Source organism: Sycon ciliatum, chromosome 4, assembly GCF_964019385.1.
Source record: "Sycon ciliatum chromosome 4, ocSycCili1.1, whole genome shotgun sequence".
Taxonomy (NCBI): domain Eukaryota; kingdom Metazoa; phylum Porifera; class Calcarea; order Leucosolenida; family Sycettidae; genus Sycon; species Sycon ciliatum.
This window is the reverse complement of record NC_088646.1, coordinates 25,601,595-25,625,021: the sequence shown is the minus strand read 5'-3', so window position 1 is coordinate 25,625,021 and position 23,427 is coordinate 25,601,595. Positions and strand designations below refer to the sequence as shown.

The following is a 23,427-nucleotide window of genomic DNA, read 5'->3' as shown; positions in this document are numbered from 1 at the left end:
TGGTCTGGCTGGTACATCGCAGAATACTAGGACCCCTTGAACGATTCTGTCGGTCGTTCCTAAGTTCACCAATTGAAGACATGTGTGTCTCAAAATGTGTCAAAAAATACAGTGTTGACAAAACGGTTGGTATCACCGCTGTCGGATATTTTGCACAAGCCAAAATTGGAGGATGCACTGTTGGCTAATATCTCTTTCTAAATAAATAAGCAGGAAATAGCGAAACCCTTGTACAAACCAACGGCACGAAATTATAGCATGTTCAACCAAAATATCAGCGTCATAACGAAAACGCAAGCGACGAGCGAGAACTCAACTTCTCGATATTTGTTATCGCCATGGACAAAACTTAGGGCAGAGAACAACTATTAGGTTGGATTTCGACAACGATCTGAGACAAAGAACTCACGGGGGACGTAAACCAAAGGACGACGAAGGAGACGCCATTGAGTATTCGTCTCGCGATATCTTGAGAAAACTGCGAAATCTGGCAAATCTGGAAAATAAAAGTGCAACTTTTAGACGACTTTTTCTGAACTGGCGCACGGACTGTAGGTCTGTCCATGATAACGATTTTACGGTATTCGTTAGTTGACCTTGACTACGAGTAGGTAGTCTACTAGCAAGAGTACATAACCCCTCTTGGTACTAGGTACAGTGCTGGCAACTGAAATCCTGGTGGTCGGATTTCAGTTGCCAGCACTGTACGTAGTCTAAAAGTAGCGGCGGCCAACGCGGGTCAAAGTTCGTGACCTTCGATCTGAACTTATCAATGGCAAAGAACTGAGTTACTCCAAAATAATTGTCCAATTACGTAGTTGGACAGATGAAGAAGAAGAAGCTTCGAAACGACAAAACGAGTTTTTGGACGTTGCTAGCATGCTGTAGCTTACCCAAAGGGATTCTCTTTTGTTTTTCTGAATTTTTCCGGGAATTGAGAGCATGGAGGCGGAAGAAGGTACGACGGATAATTGTGAAGAGTATTCTTCTGCAGCTATGGACGCGGACAGTATCACGCTTTCAAGGACAATTCTTCGACGCGATGATGCTTATGCTGCGAAAGACATTGTCTCTAAGCTGCAAAAGACGTTCGAGTGCTCCATCTGGTAAGTCCAGCCAATTCAGTTCAGAGATCGCGGCGGTCCTGTCCAGACAGTCCGCGACGGGCCGCCTTGCTAACCCTTCCTTTCCATGTTCCTCCAGTCTGGATCTCATGTGCGACCCGCTGTCGACAACATGCAATCATCAGTTCTGCAGGTACAGTCTACGTAGAACAAGGGGTCCGGAAATGCCTTCCGATGCCCCGGGTTCCCATTGCTGCTGCTGCATGCTGCTGAGTTGTTTCTGAGGGGAAACATGACATACATTCTTGCTATATTCCTATCTTACAGCAGTGTGTGGATAGTAGCATAGATACTTGGAAATCAGGGCTGCATCAGGCGGGCCTCTCAGGCAAAACCTGATCAACACTCATTGTAACACCAACGGTGCAGGATAGAAGAGCTTTGTAGGGCTTGCAACGCCAACACTTTGAGCTCAGGCTGCCGGCATTCCCAATGGTGTCAGTGGAACAGCCGCATGATAGTGCTGTAGGTGAAGGCTTGCCGTTGAGAGTTAGGAGCCAAGAGTGTGTGCTGTGCTTTCCCAGGGAGTGGCTTTGGCTTGTGTATTCAAGTCGTGGTCTATCGTGCTCACGAGACTCCTGCTATTGACAGTCGGTGCTACAGCTAATGGAAACAAAAGAGTGAAAAGACTAACAGCAACAGTGCTGAACACTGGCAGGCATACGCTACACGACACCGTGTTATGATGAGTGGGGACCAGGGAGTCTCCCCGGGGGAAGCCAGCCCCAATAGACATTGGATACCATTTTACTGGTGCCACTGGTATCAGATCAGACACTAGGTGTATTGGTATTGATGTCGTCTCATGGCAGATCGTGCATCATTGAAGTTGTCCGTTCGGCAGTATCAGCTTGTCCACTGTGTAAGCACCCTATTTCAAAAAGGTGAGTGTGTACAATCATCTACCCTCGACTACAGTGAAAATAGCAAGCTGGCCACATGTCGGGAGGCACACAGCTGCCACCGGGGGGGGGGGGGGGGGGGGGGGTAGCAAACCTGAATACCGGTACCTCCCTCAACCGGGGTGGACCTGTAGTCAAATCTTGAAAAATGCTTCATTTTTGTGATGGTCGCCCACAGTATTTCACTCCATAAAGGGTCATAACTCTCGACTCCTATTATGTATTGGTTCAGGGAGTCCAATGAAAGAGAATGGTGCATCTTGTCCATTTTGGCTGCAGCGCATTTCCGAGTTACGGACAGTTCATTAATATGGGCATCAATATTTGTCCTTAGGTGTCCAGATACACAGAGGTTCTACTGTACCGCCTCCGGCGTAACCCCGCCCCATTTATCAGCCTGCCTACGTACCTGGTCAGTGAAACTTAGCTTTTTTTTTTAAATGTTTCCTCCAGGAGCCTGAACTCCAACCAGACATTGAATGAACTGCTGGATGCTGTCAATGGCGTTATTTCCGCAGCCAGGGAAGATCTGAAGGGTGTATGTAAGTAGCCTTGCTTCAAATCAAATCATGGAATTTTGTGTGGACATGTACAGTACTCGAAATTGAAAATGGAGCTTTAGAAAAAATCAGAGTGCTGAGCTTCAGTGTACACTGTACAGTCATCTCACCCGGTCAATTACAGCTTCTACATGAGGGTCCATGTTTCATAAAAATAAAAAAATTCACGGTTCGCGTCAGACTCGGTTTCTCTATACAGAGGCCGAGTTTTCCGCATCCGTAGGAACGCCACCACCCTTCAAGGATCAAGGCGCAGATGCAGCTCCTAAAGCGGTAGGAGGTGAGTAGATCAATCAGCTCACCAACATGTGGTCAAAGACCGAAAATCCCATTCTCTGCATCCATGTTTTCCTCGTGCCAGGCCACGAGTTCCCAATTAACTGTGGGTCGCCGCACGGCTGGAAAAAATCCTTCCGCTTCCAAGCAGGACTTGAACCTGGTACCCTCTGTTTCTCAGTCATGGTCTTAGACCATCTCACTATGCCTGCCTGCCTGCCTGCCTGCATGTTTCATAGACCTGCTCCAAATGTGTCCGTCAGCACGGTGTTACTAAACAATACTGGTGTAACCGTGATTATAATCGTGGCAAAGGCCGCAAGATCTGTCCATTCAGGCACTTTGGTGATTGTGAGATACACACTGGATTGTGCTTTTATCGGACTCACACTGGAGGTTTCTGCTGTTATCACCGTAGCATACCACCCTGCTATACGCTGTGCTTGATCATGTGCTTAGCTACACCGCCGCGTCAGTTTCCACCACAACGGGCAAGTAACACCCCGGCTATTCGAGCCTTTGCTTTGCTGCATCCAACACCTCACAAGTCACCTGGCAGCCAACCAGATTCACAACCAGTGAGTGCCCTATAGGGTTGAATTTATCCAGACAGACTGTCATCATTTGGCATGTAAATGTACTTCATGGTGAGCTTAAAGGCTTAACGTCTACCGTACTGTACTTTGCAACACTCTAGCTTGCTCCTCATGGACCATACACATATGTCCTACTGTTCTCTTTCTGGCATGCGGGATATCGTGCTGCTACAACTACTCTAAAAACAACTGGATGATCTGTTGTGGTGTCCATCAGGATGCAGCTGGTTCAGAAAACCCACCATCCACTCCAGCAACTCTCTCCGGCATTTCACACCTGTCTTCAAGATCATCTAGGTAAAATTGCCTTGCTTCTCTTCTCTCATTGTCTCATCTCTTATCATCTCCTTTCTTCTCTTCTTTTCTCTTCTCTTCTCTTCTCTTGGCTGGTTGCTTGGTCTATTGCTGTGTTGTTCAGAAGTAAAGGAAGTATCCCACCCAATTGCATAATGTTCTTTACACTAACGAATGGTATCTTCTTGATATCCGTACAGGAAACGATCACTTGCTCTGGGCCCATGCAGATCTCAAGGAGGCAGTTCAGCAGAAGGTTGGTGTCTTTTCATAAGTAACTGGTACATGTATAACCGCTTTAAATCCTGCATGGGATGGGATCTAAATGAAGAAAAGATTTTAATCATTCATTCTTTTAGTTCCTATCACATGCAAACGTTGTATCTTAAAAGATACGACTTGCATGTCATGGCAGTGATGACATCATACAAGAGGCGGTTGGCATTGCTAAGTACACACACTTTTAAGTACAGTACAAGGTTTGTGAATGTCACAGTGGGAGTCTATGGAATATGCTACGTCACACGATTGCTCTGTCCTGGCATTTTCATATCCAATGCTCAGATCCGCTCGATGTTGCATCCGCAACTGCGGATGCTGTTATGATGCCGCCGCCTATGCCTGAAACAAGGTGAGGATCTTCATGTGCCGTCGTTACCGTGCTCTGTGCATTTGCTTCCCCAGCAACTGACCTGACAAGGGGCGTTGACAACATTTTGGTTTGGCACTCACATAGCATGACCGCTGGCCAACATTTCGTTTACATTTTATGTAATCTCTTCTTATTCTATGGACGTGTGGTAATGGTCTTTGGAAGTCATACCGTGAAATAGGGGTCACACTGGTCTATACCATTGTTCCAGTTGTCCAAAAGTCACGCATCTTGCTGTTTCGTCCAAAAGTCGAATGTTTGAACCTCAATATCACAAGGAATGGATGTGGGACCCCCAAATTTTAGTTCAAATTCAGAATCATCAGGATAGTTTCTGTTAGTCCTGCAAAATGAGTGAATTATTGTGAGTGAATTATTGCGAAGATGAAATTTAGTGAAAAGTGACCACAAAACTATATGGAAGTGGCTGAAACTGTAGCCAACAACCTTATGTTGTTGATGTATCTAATGCTCTCCACACAGGATGATGCAGTACTGTCTAAAGAATTTCTGTCAGAGTCTTGTGCTTAACTCAGAAGTAGGTTGTGCTTCTACAAACACTGTGGAGTCTGTTCTTTCTGTATGCTTGATTGCTTGTGCTGGCCTCAAGGATACCAACCAAGTGCTCAGCACCCAAGGCGGCTGCGGGAAGGAATGTGAGAGTCGGTGCATCGCGCTCTAGCAGCACTCACTGGTCTAGCCTGGCACACAATCGCCCACCCCAAAGCATCCGCAATGCTGCAATCGACGACAATGGTGACATTGTGCCCGCACAGTCTTGCAGCGGCAGGACCCCCAGTGCACCTGCTTTGAGTGAGTTTTACATAAGAAAAGAAAGGACAGCAAAAGGCAAGCATGAGTCAAACAAATCTGGAGGGCAAAAAAACACAACGTAGCATGTGTCCTTCTTCTTAGTGTTTTTCAAAAACATGTGTTTAATTAAGAACAACTGCACAGGACTAAGTTAGAAATGAAGAATCAGTTCGAAGGTAGAATGTCCACGTTTCTTAGAAATTACTCAAATTGGAATAGTCTTTCATTGTGAAAGCTAGAGAGACAGAAAACGGCTAACCGTCTGCACCGCTGGATTAAAACAGCTACTTGGTCCGCGTCAGCAATATTGTCGCTTGTCTTTTACCTTTGTTTTTATGTCGCCAATGCTCACTTGGCAGCCCATTTCATCCCAATTTTGGTTAGTAGGTTAGTTTACTAGTACCTGAAAGGTCTAGCTAGATCTCGAGTGGATTTCGAGAGCGACTGGCGGGTGATTCTGATTGATACCACACCGCATCAAAATAGATTATCTTGTCACACTGCGCAGGCAAGAGCAGCACGACGCACAAGAAAGTAATCGGCTACTCAGAATCAGTTCCATTTTACAAAACGACCAAGATCGCACACCTCGGGGATCGCTCGCCACGCTGAGATCGCAGTTCCCTCACCTCCAGCTCAACACTCGGAGTATCCAGCGCATCGTGGAGATTTGAAGCACTGTACGCGTCGTCGTCGTTCAAAATAAAATCTTGCAAAGAACGGCGACTGATTTGAACCACACAGGCAGTCTTGCTGCCCACGCGAAGTCCTATAGAGAAGGCGCCCGTCACGATTGACTTCCCTTTAGAAAATATCCAGGCAGCGGAGAGGAAGAGAGATGAGCTTGCGAAAGCGAGAATCGATCCCGAGCTAACATATTATTTTGTCACCAGCGCCGAGAGCAGCGACGAGGAAGACCAAGAAAAGTATGAACCCATCCTTGCACAATAAATTCCTCATGGCTGGTTGTCATTCTATACCTTACCTTCCATTGTACCAAGTTTTATCACCTCAAGTGCATGCGTTGTTGTCCTAAGTCTAAGTTCAAATTGTCGAAAGATATGGGACAATATCGATGACGCGGACCAAGTACGAAATAAGACAGGTTACAATAATACATGTAGTACAAAACACACTACAACAGGGGAGCAAGGCTAGTTCGTTGCAACTTTGAGTTTCATGCTCATATCAGTGCAATCATCAGGCAACCTAAAGATGAGCCGCGCCACGCTAAAAAGTGGCTTAGCGTTTTGCCAACAAATCGAGAAAATCACCGAAACGTCACAGTCGGCAAAATTCTTCTCGAGCGCAGTCGCGAAAATACTCACTTTCAAGTACTCACTGCTGTAAAACCGGAAAGTCTAACGAGTCACAAAGTCTAACATTTTAATTAACGACCAATTTTTTTTCATACAAAAGATAAAGACCAAGGAACTACAGGGGCGTAGGCAGGGGGGGGGGGGGGTGCTTTGGGTGCCAAAGCACCCCCCTCAAAAATTTCGATCTTGGTTCACAGCTGGTTCGAGAGAGACTATAGCAGACCCGCTGATCACATGCGCAACTCTGCACAGCGCACACTGTAGCCATCCCTGTTTTAGACCAGGGAGTAGTAGGTACTACTCCCTGGTTCAGACCTGCAAGTACAATGTAGCGTCCTGTTGCTGGGCGTCTCTAACCTGCTGCGTTGGGACGGTCTGATCGGCTAGATTCTCGACTGCGATAGTAGCGAACACGTCGCGCTCAGCCTGAATGGTGATGTCATCCCGACTCGGGGAGTCGTCTTGAGGGGCGCGTGAGAGAGCGTCGGCGCTGGTGAGGTAGCTCCCTGGAACGTGAATGATCTGGTAGTGATATCGTGCCAGGCGGAGTCGGAAGCGCAGGACTCTCGCTGGGAGATCGTGTAGGCGCTTCGTGCTGAGAAGAGGTACGAGAGGCTTATGATCCGTCTCGATGAGGAAGCACGCCATGCCAAGCAGGTAAGTGTCAAAGCGGGAAACAGCCCAAGTGATCGCGAGAGCTTCCTTTTCGATTTGGGCGTAGTTGCGCTCGGCCGATGTGAGAGACCGGGATGCGCAAGCGACGGGACGCCACTCAACATCTGAGGACCGGCGCTGGTAGAGCACGGCACCGAGGCCATAGGACGAGGCGTCGGCAGATAGTTTGGTGTCGTAGTTGGGGTCGTAGCGCTGCAGACAGGCTGGCTTGCAGAGCTCTGCCTTGATGTTGTCGAAGGCTGTCTGCTGTGGTTGATCCCAAGTCCATGTGCGACCTTTGGACAACAGCTCTCGCAGTGGCTGGCTGAGGGCGGCGAGATTGGGAGAGAACTTTCCCAGTTGGTTCGCCAGACCCATGAACCTGCGGACGTCTGAGACGGTTTGAGGCTGACGGAAGCGCTGGATAGCAGAGGTCTTGCTGTCACCTGGTTGAATGCCGGCAGCAGTGAGCCGCACTCCCAAGAAGGACAGGTCAGAGGCGGCGAACTCACACTTCGACGGATTGAGGGTGAGCCCTGCATCCACCAGGCGTCGGAGCACCGCGTAGAGACGACTATCATGCTCGGCACGAGTGCGGCCATGGACGAGGATGTCGTCCATTTGGCAGACCACACCCTCCAGGCCAGCCAGGATCTTCGACATGCGCTGCTGGAATATCTCAGGCGCAGAGGAAATGCCGGACGGCAACTTCGTGTAACAAAACCGACCAGCGGGGGTGATGAAGGTGGTTAGAAGCTGGGAGGGAATGTCCAGCGGGATCTGCCAAAACCCGCTGTTGGCATCGAGCTTCGTGAACACCGTTGAGTCGCCGATTTGGCCAAGAGTTCCGTCTACTGTTGGCAGCTGATGGTGTGACCGTCGGACGGCTTCGTTCAGAGGTTTCAGATCAGCACAGATGCGTACCGTGCCGTTGGACTTAGGTGCGGCCACGATTGCAGCACACTAGTCAGTGGGCTCCACGACAGGGCGGATTACACCAAGCTGTTCCATGCGCTGAAGCTCGGTAGCCACTTTAGAGCGGAGCGGCAGTGCGATGTTTCGCGCAGCGTAGAGACACGATGGCTTGGCATCAGGTGAGAGCTCGATGTTGTACGGCTCGTTGAGTGACCCAAGACCAGAGAAGAGTGACGGAAATTCCTGCCGTATGTCTTGTGGGATAGCGGCGCCAGGTGTCGTCAGAGGCAGAGGTTCTGACCCGGCGGGAGCTGAGGAGTAGCTACCCGGCGCATCGTCCGTGGATTGACTGGACTCCGGAGCGGTCGAAAGTGGTGTAGCGGACGCGGTGTCGCTGGAGAACAAACGTTTGATTAGACCAAGAGCGACGGAGTCAGGGCCCCCTAGGAGACATACACGCAGGCCTCTGGCAACGTACACGGTGCAAGTGTGTGAAGAACCAGAGGTGGGAAAGACGAGCCGCGCGAAGAAGAGGCCCAATGTCTCGAGGTTGGTGTTGGCTGCACTGACGAGAACGTGCCGGCAAGGCTGGAGCTGCGGGGATGTGCTAAGGGAGTTGTAGACCTCCTCGGAGATGACGGACACATCGGCACCGGTGTCGACTTTGAATGGAACGGTGGTGCCATTGATGGTGAGCTGAACCTGCCAGCTGGGAGGGTGCGCGGATACGGCACCAACGTAGATGGGGACCAGATCAATAGATTCCTCAGACACGGAGCTGGGAGAAGCGACGGCATCGGTGCCCGGCGAAGACTCGGCCGATAGCGCACGGGCATAGCGGGATGAGCGGCAGACAGCGCCGTAGTGCCCGCGCTTGTTGCACTTGTTGCACGTTTTTTCGCGTGCCGGGCAGGCTGAGCGTGCGTGGGATTTGCCTCCGCAGTATCCACAGGCGTTAGAGGTGGAACCACGTTCGGAGGACGTAGGTTTGCCAGACGACCCACGATGCTGGACGGCGTGTACTGTTACTGGAGCACCTCCTAGCGGTGGAGCAGTCCGGCTCAGGTCTGACTGCGCGCGCGCAAACGCGTCAGCCAGCTTGGCCGTGTCAGTAGCACTCACTCGTGGTTGCTCCTGTACATGCCGACGCACTTCCGCAGGCAGGGTGGAGAGCAGCTGCTCGCGCACTATCTGGTCAGTCACGAACGGAACATCGATTGTGCCCCCGGACGCACCTGCGTGAGTGATCCATTTTTCGAACAAATCCCTCTGCCGGTGGTGGAGTTCCATGTACGTCTCGCCAGGCGAGGACAAATTTATGGACCTGAACTTCAGGCGATACTCCTCCGCGTCCAATCGGAAACGCGCGAGTACTGCAGTTCTGATGAGAACGAAATCCTTCGAGTCACCCACGGGCAGATTATTGTAAGCACTGCGAGCTTTGCCCTTGAGGTGGGGTACGATCGCCAAGGCTCGCCGATCGGGAGGCACGCCGTAACCAATGAGCAGGCGTTCGGCGGTAAGGAACCAAGCCTCCGCATCGTCGGTGTCCTCCAAAGGCTGTAATTTGGGAAAATTCCCGGGAGAAACCGAAGCCGGAGCGGGAGGCTGACTCGGCTGAGACAGATGCTGAAGTAGAGCAGTCGAAACGGTGGTCTGCTGCTGGAGGTGTTGCTGCTGCTGTTGCTGTTGCTGTATCAGAGCCTGCAGGAGCTGAGGCAGCTGCGAGAACGCGGAGATATCTACGGCCGGACTGGCGGAGGCAGTTGCGGCGGAGGTAGAAGCTTGAGACTCCGAGTTGTCAGAACTCATGGTACCTGGACGAGGTGGATTTACTTTCGTGACGTGAGGCTTGGATTTTTTCGGACCCATCCGCGGAAAACGGAGACAGACAACCGAAAGCTAGCACCGCGAGAACACCGCTGCCACCATGTTTTGGGTGTATCGCACAGCAACCATCCAGGTCCGACAACAACAGAACTACACACACCGAAACAGCTTCTACTTCATTTCATGCAAACAAACTCCGAACTCCCGAAAACCAGAACAAGCATGATCAGTTCCTCGCATGCGTCCCTGAAGGGCCCGCATGCTCGGAGTGTAAAGACCACATGGCGGGCGTGAACACGTGTCGCAACGGCACGTGCATGCATACAAGTAAAGTGCGTAAAAGAGTTCATACTACACAATGTATCTGAAACCAATCCACATGCAGTGGACTATTAATTTTTGTCTCATGATTGGCCATTTTGCAATGAAATTTCTAGTCAAGGGAACTCCGCTTCGTACCTGCCGTTGTGCAGTGTCACATCAGGCCTCAGGAGGCTCAGCACATGATTTGCATCGCACTCCACATGTTTTGTTAGAAACAAAGAATCATACAAACACGCCATTGGTAGAAGCAAGGAAGTAGCAACGCGGTCTATGGCCGGAAAGCACACGTCAGACATAGCAGTTTGTTCTCGCTATGTTTTGTATAATGTTCTCGCTGTTAATTGGTCTCATTGTGGAAAGGCAAAGTTTCTTTCATGCATTGCAAGTGTGGATACAGCAGTAGAAGAGTGAAAGTAACGTTGAAGTGCAGTTTGAGTTTTTGTGGGGAATAATATAGGTTTGATCAAGGATGCCTTACTGCACTATCAAACATGACGAAGGGGAAAAATGGCTCGAGAAATCCCACTTTAAAAGTTCGATGGAGTGAGTGATAATTCTGGAGAAAGCAGCATCCAGGACTTAGTCCATCATTGGTTGGAAGCAGGCCAGAGTGTAGTAAAATACCATAATCATTACTACTCCCTGGTTGGAGATTTGCCATTCACTGATTGATCTTCAGCGTCGACTTAGGGGCGAATTTTGCTTCCCCCCCCCCCCCCCCCAATTCACGGATCGAATAATATGCATGAAAGGACCAACATAAGTGCATGTACTTTTGTGTGGGGAAAGTCGTGGCACCCCCCTTGATCACTATCCTGGCTACGCCCCTGAACTACAAGTTACACTATACTGTCCACTAACACCACCAATTACTAAACAATCAGCTCATGCGATAACATTGCACGACACTGACCTAGTAACTGGTGGTGTTAGTGGACAGTATAGCGTAACTTGTAGTTCCTTGGTCTTTCTCTTTTGTATAAATTAAACCTTGGCTCTCCATCTGAGTACAATTTTTTTTCGTTATTTGAAGAAACGATATCGCGAACCCGGTTTGAGATGTCTGTGTAAAGATGTGCATTCAGATGGGTGGCCAGGTAGCCATCGTTAAACTTTCTGCACGTTTATCATGCCAAAATTACAAAAACGTTTAACTTTTTTTTCACTATCACAAGACCAGTGCGCAACACTAGTAACCACGAGGAAGTAAATTTTAAAATTGACCCATTCTGTTTCAGAACCTAATCAATGTGGAGTCTGCCTGAAAATCTACAAGTGCAAACGGAACTTACGACAGCACTCATGCAGGCCTTCCAATAGCCGGGCAGAAGGAGCGGGGATCAAGAAGAGAGGCAAGTAAATCGATTCAGGCTATGACGATTTATGAAGTCTAGACTTGTTTTATGTGGGTAGAACGAGCTACGAAGACATGACACCACTTGCATCATCCTTTTTGCACGCAGGCACTAGCTTTCTAGCATTGTGCTGGATTGCTTTCATAGGCATGTTCTGGCATGATGTAAATACATGTAGTCCGAATAGAACACGTAGCAGATTTATTGTGCAAGCTATGTTTGAAAACTTTTCAATTGCTCATCACAAGCATCGCGACTCATGATTAGCGCTCGTTCTTCCTCTGTCTTGCCTGCTGCGCACTATTTGCTGTCTTTTAAAATGCAACTCTAGGCGAAGGAGAGCTGCCAACTAAAAGACAATGCAATAACCCCCGGGGCACGCAGCAAGTCAGTGTTGTGCGGGTGTTGAATGCTGCACCCCTTGGTAAACTTGGCACATCATTACTGAATCCTAATGATGACTCTTGGTTGACAGAGGCACGTAAGGGGCAATTGTTTTCTTTTCGCTATTAACTTTAAAAATTGCTGCGGATAGTCCTTTGCTTGACGTCTTGATAGTTTGTGATGGCGTTAGAATTGTCTGGGTGTGCTGCATTTTATTTTTCTATCTTCAATGATTATCTTCCAGGATGGAATTCAATTCCTTCATTGTTCCTCAGTGGTTCAGTCCCTTTATGCGCTCTGAGGCACTCGATGCATACAGAGACTATTGACTATTGGTTAATGGTGTGCCAGCCTATTCTTAGTCCTTTTGGCTTTGGCATTCGCTCCTGTTTGTTACTGCAGGACCGAAGGGTGCACACACAAAGAATGCCACCACTGCAGGGAGTGTGGCTGCAAGCACAGCTAATCAACAGACCCACAGCAAGGAGCAATCCTCTTCCAGCCCTAGTGGCTCTGTTGTTGCCGAATCCTGTCCGGAGGAAGATTGCGATGAGGATCGTCCCATCGACCCAATGCGACCGTATCTGTGGAAGATGTACCAAGATTATGTGAAGAGAACACGGCCAGATGACTGCTCTTTGACCGATGGAGATCACCGAACAGAAACCCATCAGCAAGATTATACGCCACTGGAGGCTCATGCTAAACTTGGCTCTTTATCCTGTTCTTCTAAGCAACACATTGCCTGTGACATGTCCAAAGTCCATGCTCATGTGTCACAGCTAGCTCAATCTGTTTTACCCAGAGAGGGCGAACCTCGGTGTGATTCAATTCAGTTGGCTTGTAGTGCTAGTACAAGGGAGTGCCAACCTGTGCATCAGCTTAGTAGTGTTGCACATGAGAGATCTACCGCTGCTGCTGCTGCTATTACGCCCAGTCCTCAACGGAATGGAGTTGATGATGGTGCTCTACTCTGCTCTTCTATGCAAGGTGGCTCTACAAATTCAGTTCCAGGAAGCTCGTCAGTCGAGTATGGTTTAGCCGAAGATGCTCAGCTGAATGACAGTGTCCAGCAATGCTCGGAGGCACTTCTCGAAGGTGCATGCTCGGCAGCGCCTGGAATAATTCGGGAATTACCCAATGCCGCTGACCCTGTGGTAGTGGAACAACGTAGCATGGATACCGAATGTAATGCTGGGAGAAATGCTTCCCATTGTTCTCCGGGCTCATTGATACGGGACCGTTCAGTTGGGATGGAAGCTGATTATGAAGCAAGCAATCAACAGTACTCTGAAGCTATCCTTGAAGGAGCTTTCTCTACGGGTTTGGACGTTAGTCAACATAGTCCTTGTGTTGTCAGAACTATTGTAAACCAAGTCGAAGCAGAGAGCCATGTGTCAGCAGAAACCACGCTGCATGAAGTTGGTCCATCTTTAGACCCCATCTCATGTGAACTGACTGGCCTTAGCAATGAAAAAAGTGTGCTTGAAGAATTACTTCCAACCATTTGCTCTGATACTCATGAGGTCTCTATTGCTGGGACAAATGCAGCTGCAAGCATGTCAGATTCACATGTAATACAAGCAACCGAAACTCCGGAAGAGATTGGCAGCAGCTGCATAGTGCCTCAATCCCACCATAGCAAATATCAGCACACAGATCACCTTGGTTCGGCATCGGAATGGACATGCCCGCAATCCCCAGCTCGGCTAGTGGAACCATCGTACCAGGCAGACTGTGCAACCAATAGCATACGCACAAACACTGAAGGCAGTCCCAACACGATCTTGAACAGCTATGGTGGTGAAGCGATAACAGATTATGGAACAGGTGGGTCACTTTCCACTCCAGCTGATAACTCCATTGTGCAATGTCCCAGTGATAACAACGTTGTGGAGGCATCCCATACGATGGTCCAGACGCCACACGCAAACCGCGAATTGGATGAAGACCAGTTTACCCAGTCCCAGTCCTTGCTGGCTCCCCTGTTGAGTTTCCAATCCCCCAACATTCTTGGTAGCCAACTTGCCACTGGAACAGGCATTTCGAAAATTCGGGAATTACCCAATGCCGCTGACCCTGTGGTAGTGGAACAACGTAGCATGGATACCGAATGTAATGCTGGGAGAAATGCTTCCCATTGTTCTCCGGGCTCATTGATACGTGACCGTTCAGTTGGGATGGAAGCTGATTATGAAGCAAGCAATCAACAGTACTCTGGAGCTATCCTTGAAGGAGCTTTCTCTACGGGTTTGGACGTTAGTCAACATAGTCCTTGTGTTGTCAGAACTATTGTAAACCAAGTCGAAGCAGAGAGCCATGTGTCAGCAGAAACCACGCTGCATGAAGTTGGTCCATCTTTAGACCCCATCTCATGTGAACTGACTGGCCTTAGCAATGAAAAAAGTGTGCTTGAAGAATCACTTCCAACCATTTGCTCTGATACTCATGAGCACTCTATTGCTGGGACAAATGCAGCTGCAAGCATGTCAGATGCACATGTAATACAAGCAACCGAAACTCCGGAAGAGATTGGCAGCAGCTGCATAGTGCCTCAATCCCACCATAACAAATATCAGCACACAGATCACCTTGGTTCGGCATCGGAATGGACATGCCCGCAATCCCCAGCTCGGCTAGTGGAACCATCGTACCAGGCAGACTGTGCAACCAATAGCATACGCACAAACACTGAAGGCAGTCCCAACATGATCTTGAACAGCTATGGTAGTGAAGCGATAACAGATTATGGAACAGGTGGGTCACTTTCCACTCCAGCTGATAACTCCATTGTGCAATGTCCCAGTGATAACAACGTTGTGGAGGCATCCCATACGATGGTCCAGACGCCACACGCAAACCGCGAATTGGATGAAGACCAGTTTACCCAGTCCCAGTCCTTGCTGGCTCCCCTGTTGAGTTTCCAATCTCCCAACATTCTTGGTAGCCAACTTGCCACTGGAACAGGCATTTCCTCCGAGCCACTGTTCGCTGATGGCATGGATGAGACTGAGCTGGATCCTGATGCCAAGCCACCCTGTTCGCAGTCAGCCTCCGCCAGTGGTCAACTCCAGTTGGACAACTCTAGCAGTCCTGTGCTTTCACCAGACCTTCTAGACTCCCCACATCACGAGCTCCATGCGTCAACACTTGTACAGCCAGTAGAGCGTAAGTAGTCACATGTATGCGGATCTTCTTGGGTAAATTTTGGTATACCTTTCGTGGTACCAGTTGACATCAAGCAGTAGCTTCCATGAGTTACTGGCACTCAAAGACTAAAGCTTTCAAAAGATGGTCTGGAGTTTTGCTACGTTGATTTCGCTATGAATGTGGAGCCCACAGTGAATAGATGTGTGAAGAAAAGGTACAGAAAAAGGAGGAGCGGCAGCATACCAGCCTTGGGGCGACCTTGGTTGGGTATTCACCGTAGTACTTGAGGGTCAATTGTATTGTGTGCTGCTTGGGTTAAAGTAACGTTAGTTGGCTGGCTCACTGTACTGGTATGTACATGTATGCATCCGTGCAAAGTTCTTCTGCTGCTGCATTATTATACCTGCCCAACAAAGAGATGGGTCTTTCAAGCATTGCCGTTGTCAAGTTTCGGTATTTTATTTTATTTTTTCCACCTCAACTCTTTCTTCAGGCATCCCTTCAACAAACACATCCACAACACGACCTCCGACTCCAGGATCAGCAGCCAGTTCTCCACTACTACTAAGCAGTGACAATCCGTGTCATCCTGCCTCCCAGCCGCTGTTCAGTTCTGCAGCTAGGTCTCCTGAATCTCTACCGGACACTGCGAGCTGCATCCCTGCCAGCCCTACCGGTGGTAGTGTGCTCACACCTATAAACCCCACAACCATCTCTGCTGGACTTGCTGGAAACGAGGCTATTGAACCCAGCTATACACATAGCGGGATGCCGTGTACAAACTTAGAAAGCCAGGTTAGAGCTAAGTCAGAATCCAGTAACAGTTACTATGGGTACAGTAGTGTAATGTGAATCCCAGCCTCGTAAACAACGCAGGGCCGCACTCGTAGCACAGCCCAGTGCTCCGGGTGCAAGGGCTATATAGTCCAGGGATGATGTTGATCACATCAGATTTCACTTGCCACCGCTTTAGTTTGATGGGTTGCCGGTATTGCTCTGCTCAAATATTCTTAGTAACGGAAAGCGTTTTGCTCTGCCAGAGTGAAATAAACTATTAGAATTACTTTGAACAGGTTGAGCTGGGTTTTTCTTCTTTGCTTTCTTTTAGTGGTCAAGCGCCTTGTGCAGGCGAAAGTAATGATTGCAATGATGACTTTCTGTGTGGCTGGCTCTTCTGCAGGACATTCAAGCTCTGGAGGGAAACTTGGAACAAATGCGTAAAGATATGGCTGCACTGACTGCTTTGCTCGGTATGTGTTTATTACATAGGAAGAACAACAAAATGCAATGCAAAAAAGATTGCCTGGAGAACCCGGGTATCGATCCCGGTACCTCTCGCATGCTAAGCGAGCGCTCTACCATGTGAGCTAGTCCCCCTGCTTGTGTAGTTGTGTAGATAATGAACTTGATAAGTATGTATGGTCATTACAATGACCTCACCTTGCCTTGTAAAATGTTATTGGATTTAGCTTTCAAGTTGTCATGAGCCCTTGGAGGCTTAGACCCTATCCACCAAACACAGCAGCGAGAAAGACGTTTGCGGCGGTGTGCTCTTGCTTGTGTTTCTTTCAGGTTCCCAACTTCAAGAAGAAGACACTGCCGGCACAAGCTCTGTTAGTAATCGGTACCTACACGTCTTTAAACTTATTTCCACTCCACCTTACTGCTGCCGCAACTGTTTTCACTCTGTTATGACAAATGGAGGTTGGTGTCAGAAGTTACAGGAGATGTTTTGTGCAGAAACAACAGGGTGTGCACATGCCTGCTGTGCCACTCACTGGCTGCGCACCTGTAGTTATTGCACTAACGTATCTTCATGTCTGCTGTTGATCATGAGTTTGGGATTGTGTTGTATTTGGTTTGTGTACATTCCAGGATGAGTCCTTTGCATCTGCTTGCAGCAAGCCAGGTAAGAGCTTACTTGTACTTGATCCGTTTCATCGCAATTGTCGCGTATCTCCCACGCACCTTTTGACAGGTAAAACCCAGCACGATCACGATATCTAACTCACTTTCGTTTGGGAGGTTGTGATGGCAAGATCAAAGGAGACCAGAAAGAATAAAAACCCATCGCGACTAGCGCCAGTGGCATCGCGATTCGTACGCCTTTGATGGGAAAAGCGGGAACTTTTCACTGCAAAGGCAAGCGCAGCTCAAAGACCGGAACTGTAGCAGGGGAAATCGACATCCTGACGTGAAGAGCGTGACAGTCACCATGTACCACTGGTCACGGCAGAGTTATGCTGAAGAAGAACGGTGTTTTCGATGCGATGCGTGAGAAACTTTGGTTGTTCCGTCGCGGCACTAGAACTCCTGAAGCTGGGATGCCCTTGTTCTACCAGCACAATGGTGCAAGGCCTCAAACCACCAAGGCAAACCAGCAGCATTGGGTACGACACAGGGCCAAGACAGAATTTGACATTCGAGTGGTCACCCAGGCCAGCCAGCTCAGTCGCCACATTTGAACTGCAACGACCTGGCATTCTTTGCAAGCCTACAAACTGGTGGCGAGATAGTGGCAAAGAAGACAGTGTCCGACCTGGCAGCGGCAGTACAAGAGTAGTGGTCAGCATATCCAGCAGAGCGTCTGACAGCTGTCTGGAGAGGGATGTGTGCCTGATTCAAAGACATTGTTGAAACACACCGTGGTGAAACATGGGTCACGCTGCCCACGTTCCTCTAAGGCCGAAGTGACAGCCACAACTGTTCCTTTCCCATCGCTGCCATACGCCAGGCAGAGAAAGTAAGAGATACTCTACACCAGCGGCTATACACACCAGAGAATGTCAGTTCAGGTGACAGCAGCTCGGGTGATACAGAGCCAGAGTCGGATAAATTCAGGACATGGTAAAAGCGTGAGTGCAAGAACGCGCTCCGTCGCTGTTTTCTTTTGTACATTTTTTGTAACCTTGCTTCCTTTCTTTGACTTGCTTCATCAGATTCCATTGCTGAAATTGTTTTCTTGTGGCGGAGAGTGTTCATGTATCATGCTTCTTCACTGTGCTTATTGGAAATTTCACAGAGCGGTAAAAAAACACCTGTTCTTAGTGGCGATAGCCTATGATAAGCGACAATTGCGATCAAACGGACCAAGTACATGAACACATGGAGTTGATTACTCACTCTAATATTATAGGTTATATTAACTTAATGACATCATCCTAAGTGCTTTCTTCCCTTCATTGACCCGACATCATCCACAACATTCCCCGCTGGATCCCTCAAGCTTTGCCAACTTGCAAGGAAGTGTATCGCTATTGCAACCGTACATCCTCTACATGCATTCAGAAATGCTCACGCAGACTGCTTTTCATCATGAGTGCGAGGACCGCGCTACCACGGCTACCCTGGGGTAGGTGCCCAACCAGAGTGACGTGTCGTAGAGAGGATATAATCTCTCTGACTGGTTGTGGGCTAGTGTAATGCAATAGACAGCTTTTTCAGCATCTACATTATAGTCGAAAAAGGCCCACGATTGTTCAGCTGGTACATGTACTTTATATTTTCTGTCTGCTGGCTGTATAGTCCTGTGGCTATAATATGCAATGTGTTTCTGTGCCAAACAGATCCAAGTGAGGAATCGGCCGAATCAGACGTGCTATGTGAAAATTCCTGCAGTCAAGCACTGCATTGCTCCCAGTCAAAATTAATCACAGCAACACCTCCTGACTCCGAACCCTGCTTGCAGAGAAATTCTTTGATGGTGTCGGAGGAAAATGTAATATCAGCTGATCTGAACCCCTTTACGTGCCACCAATCTAGTGGCATGTGTACTTCAAGTAACACAGCATCTGGTTTGTCAGGACAGTGTACGTCACCATCACAGATGCCTCCATCGCTTACACCCAGTCTCAACACTCCACACGAAGGTGTGCAACCCTTCAGCCAGCAGATGAAACAGTGTGGGAGCAGACGGCTATCATTTGTGACTCATGACCTAACTCACGACCAAGTGGTAAGAGGAATAAATATCCCCCCCCCCCCCCCACACACACACCCGGCTTAGCCAAACATGTATGACCCTCTATCTAGTAATCACTCAGCTAATGTCCAAGTGAAGAGTGTGATGCCTGGAAAGTGGAGCTGAGAGAACTATCCTACCTTGGCTGTAGAATAATGGTGTGGTATTTTCTATTGTGTCTAGATCGAAAATAGCGGGATGTTTGTTCGAACCTAATTGATAGCTTGCATAGACCTCGGTCCTACCGGTAGGACCTACCGGTAGGACCATCATACACAGACATGCTGCATGGCCTATGTTCTAACATTGACCTAAAACTTGACCCTAAACTGTTGCTAAGGGGCTAATGAAGAAGTCCACAAATTTTAGACATGATCGCACAAGGCATACTACGAAATTCCATGGTAACAACCCATGGTAACCATGGAAACGGAGTATGAAATTATGCATTCCACGGCCTTGGCAAGCTAATAAAAACATTAGGACCTCACCACAATTGATGTGCCATGGTCAAAATTCACTTTGGACAGAGTTGCTAGCGCACCGACAGGATTATGTGCGGCCATTTTGACAATCGGTAAAATTGCGCATACGCAATGCACTGGACATAGCCTTGCATTTTGCGCCATTACTTTGCCTGACAAAGACCTCATCTCAACAATTGTTTTAAAAAATTCTCAACCAAAAGCACTTTTGCAGCTCGATTTCTTGGGTCCTACCGGTAGGACGGTATGCAAGCTATCATAATAGGACCGTGTCATTTCTTATTGCTTTGTCGGCGCTGTATACAGAGGATGGCAAAGACCGTGGCCAAGTATGGAAGTGGGCGGGTTGCTAGCCGGTTCAATGGCTGCACAACGCATGTGATACTGGCAACGTCAGGTAGGGTATTACATGTACAGTATTGTTTTCAATGTGAAGAAGAGGTTGGTGCGACTTCAGCGAACACACAATTCCCCAAGTATTGTTTTCAGCTGGTTTTAACTAGGAACTTTACCTGTTTGCACGGTGTGAGCAGTAGACAAAGTAGAACATTAGAGCAAGCATCACACGGCCTGCCTGATAAGCAGTGTGTACTGGTACCAACGCCGGGTTCAACTTCCTGTTGCTGGTGCTTCTCTCTTTCTTTCTAGATCAAGGTTTGGCTGAGCCATCCCTCAAGTATCTGCAAGGGATCGCGGCAGGTGTCTGGATCGTGTCTATGAACTGTAAGCACAACCAGCCATCCTGCTGCTGGGAACTCACAAGGTAGATGGGTGTACGGCTGGGTAAACCGATCCAGCTCTTCTCGGAGCTGACGATTGGCATCATGTTGGCATGTCTGTAACCTAGCAGCTCTCCAACTGATAGATAGCCCATGTAATTGTGGCACGAATACAATTTTGCACGGTGTCAGCGTTGGTGTCTGCCTCATTCTCTCTTCTTGGTTGTCACAGGGATTGAGGAGTGCTACAAGGCAGGCACACTATTGCCAGAGGTAGGGGAAATTAGGGTTTTTTTAGACAGTATTCCATGAAAAGCAAAGAGGATATGATTCATATCCAATGTGAAGAAACATATATGTAGGTAGGAACAATTGGGTCAACATTGGTGAGATTGTCCTGGTGGTGAGTGAGACTAGACAAAAAAAAACACCAAAAAGAAGGCCTGGAGAACCCGGGTATCGACCCCGGTACCTCTCGCATGCTAAGCGAGCGCTCTACCATGTGAGCTAGTCCCCCTACACATTGCTCCTATGGGACATGTATGCTCATGTAGTGGCATTGGAAATCGATAGAAAGGCAAGAATTTAGAGCTCGAGGACGCACTACTGACTCCTGTTGTGCAACGGTAATGTTCTGGGAACAAGCATTTACCATGGGTCTTTAAAAATAACTCTTTATCAGCATGATGAGAATACGATCTTCAATGAAATTCGGATCAGGAATGAACATCCTGATCGGAATTGTATTGAATCTGCACTCATACATTGCCCGCGAGTCACCACCGGTGCTGTGGGTGTGAAGTTGCCACTGTGATTGACTCATTTTCTTTCATTTTTAACCGCCTTTTTAAAATTGCGTCTGCTCTCCCTTGACTGTGTATGATTGTCAGGAGGAATTCGAAGTGAATGGTGACAGCTCTGTTCAAAGTTGCGCTCCCAGACAATCAAGAATAGCACAGGTATGATGGCGGCATGTTCAGGAAGCTGATACTGAGGTGGAATGGTTGAAATTCTATTGTCTTTATCTGCATGATCTCTGGACACTGGTTCCATTGTGCACGAATCTAATCACTGTCATTGTCCTTGTTGCAATGTGTGGCAGGCGGAAGGTCGCAGGCTCTTCCATGGCACCAATGTTACATTCAGTGAAAGCATTCCAGTAACCACCAGAGGTATGTGCATTGTCAACTTGCAGTCATTTTTGTGCCGGAGATGTGAACGCTCAGTACTGTAGGCTTTGCTTGGCGCCCTGTCTGTATAGCTTTCTACAACTGTTCCGCTCACCTCACCTTCGCCTTGTCACTTTTGTCAACGTTGTTATATTTCCCCGCTTCAATAGCTCAGTCTCACTAGCAATGACAGGCTGGAGGAACACTGGCAAGGACCATCAGAAGAACTGAAAGCAAAGTGGACAGTGCTACATCTACATGTGTACTAACTGGCCACAAGTTCATCTACAATAGATCAATGCACATTTTTTAAATTGTTCTGTTTTGGTAGTCCGGCTTCGCATGCAGAACCGCAAGCTGCACTTTGAAGTAAGGCTTCCATTCGAAACAGTTGTGTTGTGATTACGCCTGCCTTCCTTTCAGATATGCTTGCACAAACAATGGAGCTGGGTGGTGCATGCATTGTATCCAAGGCAGGCTTGACAGCATCACGGCACTTGGTAAGAATACTCCGGCACGGATACAAATCCACGATAGGCTTCCTGTGTAATGCTTTTGGATAGTAGACAATTGTGAAGCATGGTGATCTTGGTTGAACAAGAAGTGTCAAGCACGCAATGCCAGTTGAACTCACTTAGGCTTAGTCAGCATTTAGCTCCCCCCCCCCCGGGAATTTTATCACGGTTGCAACCTACTGTTCTGCTGTACTGCAGGATGGCAATAAGCAACAGCTCCACATCGTCAGAGGTGACACATTTGGTGTGGCATTGAGTCAGCAAGCTGCAAGCAACGAGGAGAATTCGAATCAGATTGTACCTACAGACTGGCCAGTGCAATGCCTTCTTCACTACCGGTGAGTCACGGGGAGGGTCTGTATTGGGCCTAATGACGGTGTCAAAACAAGGCAGTCTCCTATGCTTCCTCGCTGTATAGCCACATTATTGTTAAAGTAGTGTAACCCCTCTTGTACCGGCAAAATAATTGTGCAACTCATGCAAACTCACGCATGGAAGCAGGCCACCCAAACTGTGTAGATAAATCAATTCAAGTTAATCGCAAAAGGAAAGCATTTAGTCATGTAGAGTACTTGTACATGTACCGTGGTCATAGCGTTACTGTGCTAGTCCTGAGTAAATGCACATGCCCTGCATGCATGCGCTCCCCATGTGTTCCTGTTTCTCTGTGGATGTTGCTGTAGGATATTGAACCCACTGGATTTACTTGGAAACTCTATGCCATGACTCTATCCCCACGTGCAAGTTGTGACAGACCGTTCAAATCTCATCGAATCCACCATCTTTGCCTTGCAGCGAGATGATGGTATGATAACAGCAAGCAGTGGCAAGCTTATGGATATCACCGGAACTGTACTGAATTGCTCTGCAAGCATTCATCCATTATTTATCATACAGAATTCTCCATTGTGCGAGATACTTAGTGTAGTTGCATGGAAAACATCCTAGGCTATGCAAACAGAATTCCATGAAGAAAGTCGGTATTTAGTATTTACATACATTGCATATAAGTAAAGTTCTATCAAGAAAAGCACAGATCCATCATTTTTGGAGTTCGTATAGTATTTATAGAAAAGCCTAAAGAAAAAGTCTGTAATTATTCCACAGGGCATTTATATTTGAAGTAGCTCTGACCTTGCATCTTCATTGTATCTTTCCAACCTGTTGTTCTAATAAAAATAATAAAAATTCACGGTTCATGTAAGACTCGCCTGGAGGCCGAGTTTTCCGCATCCGCAGGAACGCCACCACCCTCTAGGATCAAAGCAAAGATGCAGCTCCTAAGCGGTGGGAGGTGAGTAGATCAGACCCACCACAAAGTGGCCAAAGACCGAAAATCCATCCCATCCGCTGCGTCCATGTTTCCCTCGTGCCAGGCCACGAGTTCCCAACTAACTGTGGGTCGCAGCACGGCTGGAGAAATCCTTCCG

At 48.2% G+C, this 23,427-nt stretch overlaps 1 protein-coding gene and 1 non-coding gene across 3 annotated transcripts; one reads left to right on the top strand and one right to left on the bottom strand.

Moving 5' to 3' along the window:
- The first annotated feature begins 847 nt into the window (after positions 1-847).
- Positions 848-23,159, top strand: LOC135815275 (uncharacterized). 2 transcript variants are annotated; one of them, XM_065328550.1, is made up of 25 exons: positions 848-1,106; positions 1,204-1,257; positions 1,937-2,008; positions 2,480-2,568; positions 3,322-3,440; positions 3,676-3,755; positions 3,953-4,008; positions 4,317-4,383; positions 5,015-5,217; positions 11,498-11,611; positions 11,946-12,095; positions 12,401-15,166; positions 15,642-15,943; positions 16,329-16,398; positions 16,721-16,761; positions 17,024-17,057; positions 18,715-19,103; positions 19,901-19,991; positions 20,243-20,317; positions 20,546-20,586; positions 21,204-21,272; positions 21,416-21,485; positions 21,906-21,982; positions 22,196-22,335; positions 22,681-23,159. In XM_065328550.1, exons 1-25 carry the CDS (start codon positions 943-945, stop codon positions 22,721-22,723), a joined length of 5,376 nt encoding a protein of 1,791 aa, XP_065184622.1. In that variant the 5' UTR covers positions 848-942; the 3' UTR covers positions 22,724-23,159. The 2 variants fall into 2 exon arrangements, with proteins under 2 accessions (XP_065184622.1, XP_065184623.1); XM_065328551.1 differs by lacking the exon at positions 11,946-12,095.
- Trnaa-agc (transfer RNA alanine (anticodon AGC)) lies at positions 16,453-16,525 on the bottom strand. Its single transcript has one exon. It is a non-coding gene; the product is annotated as a tRNA-Ala (tRNA).
- Positions 23,160-23,427: the final 268 nt, after the last annotated feature.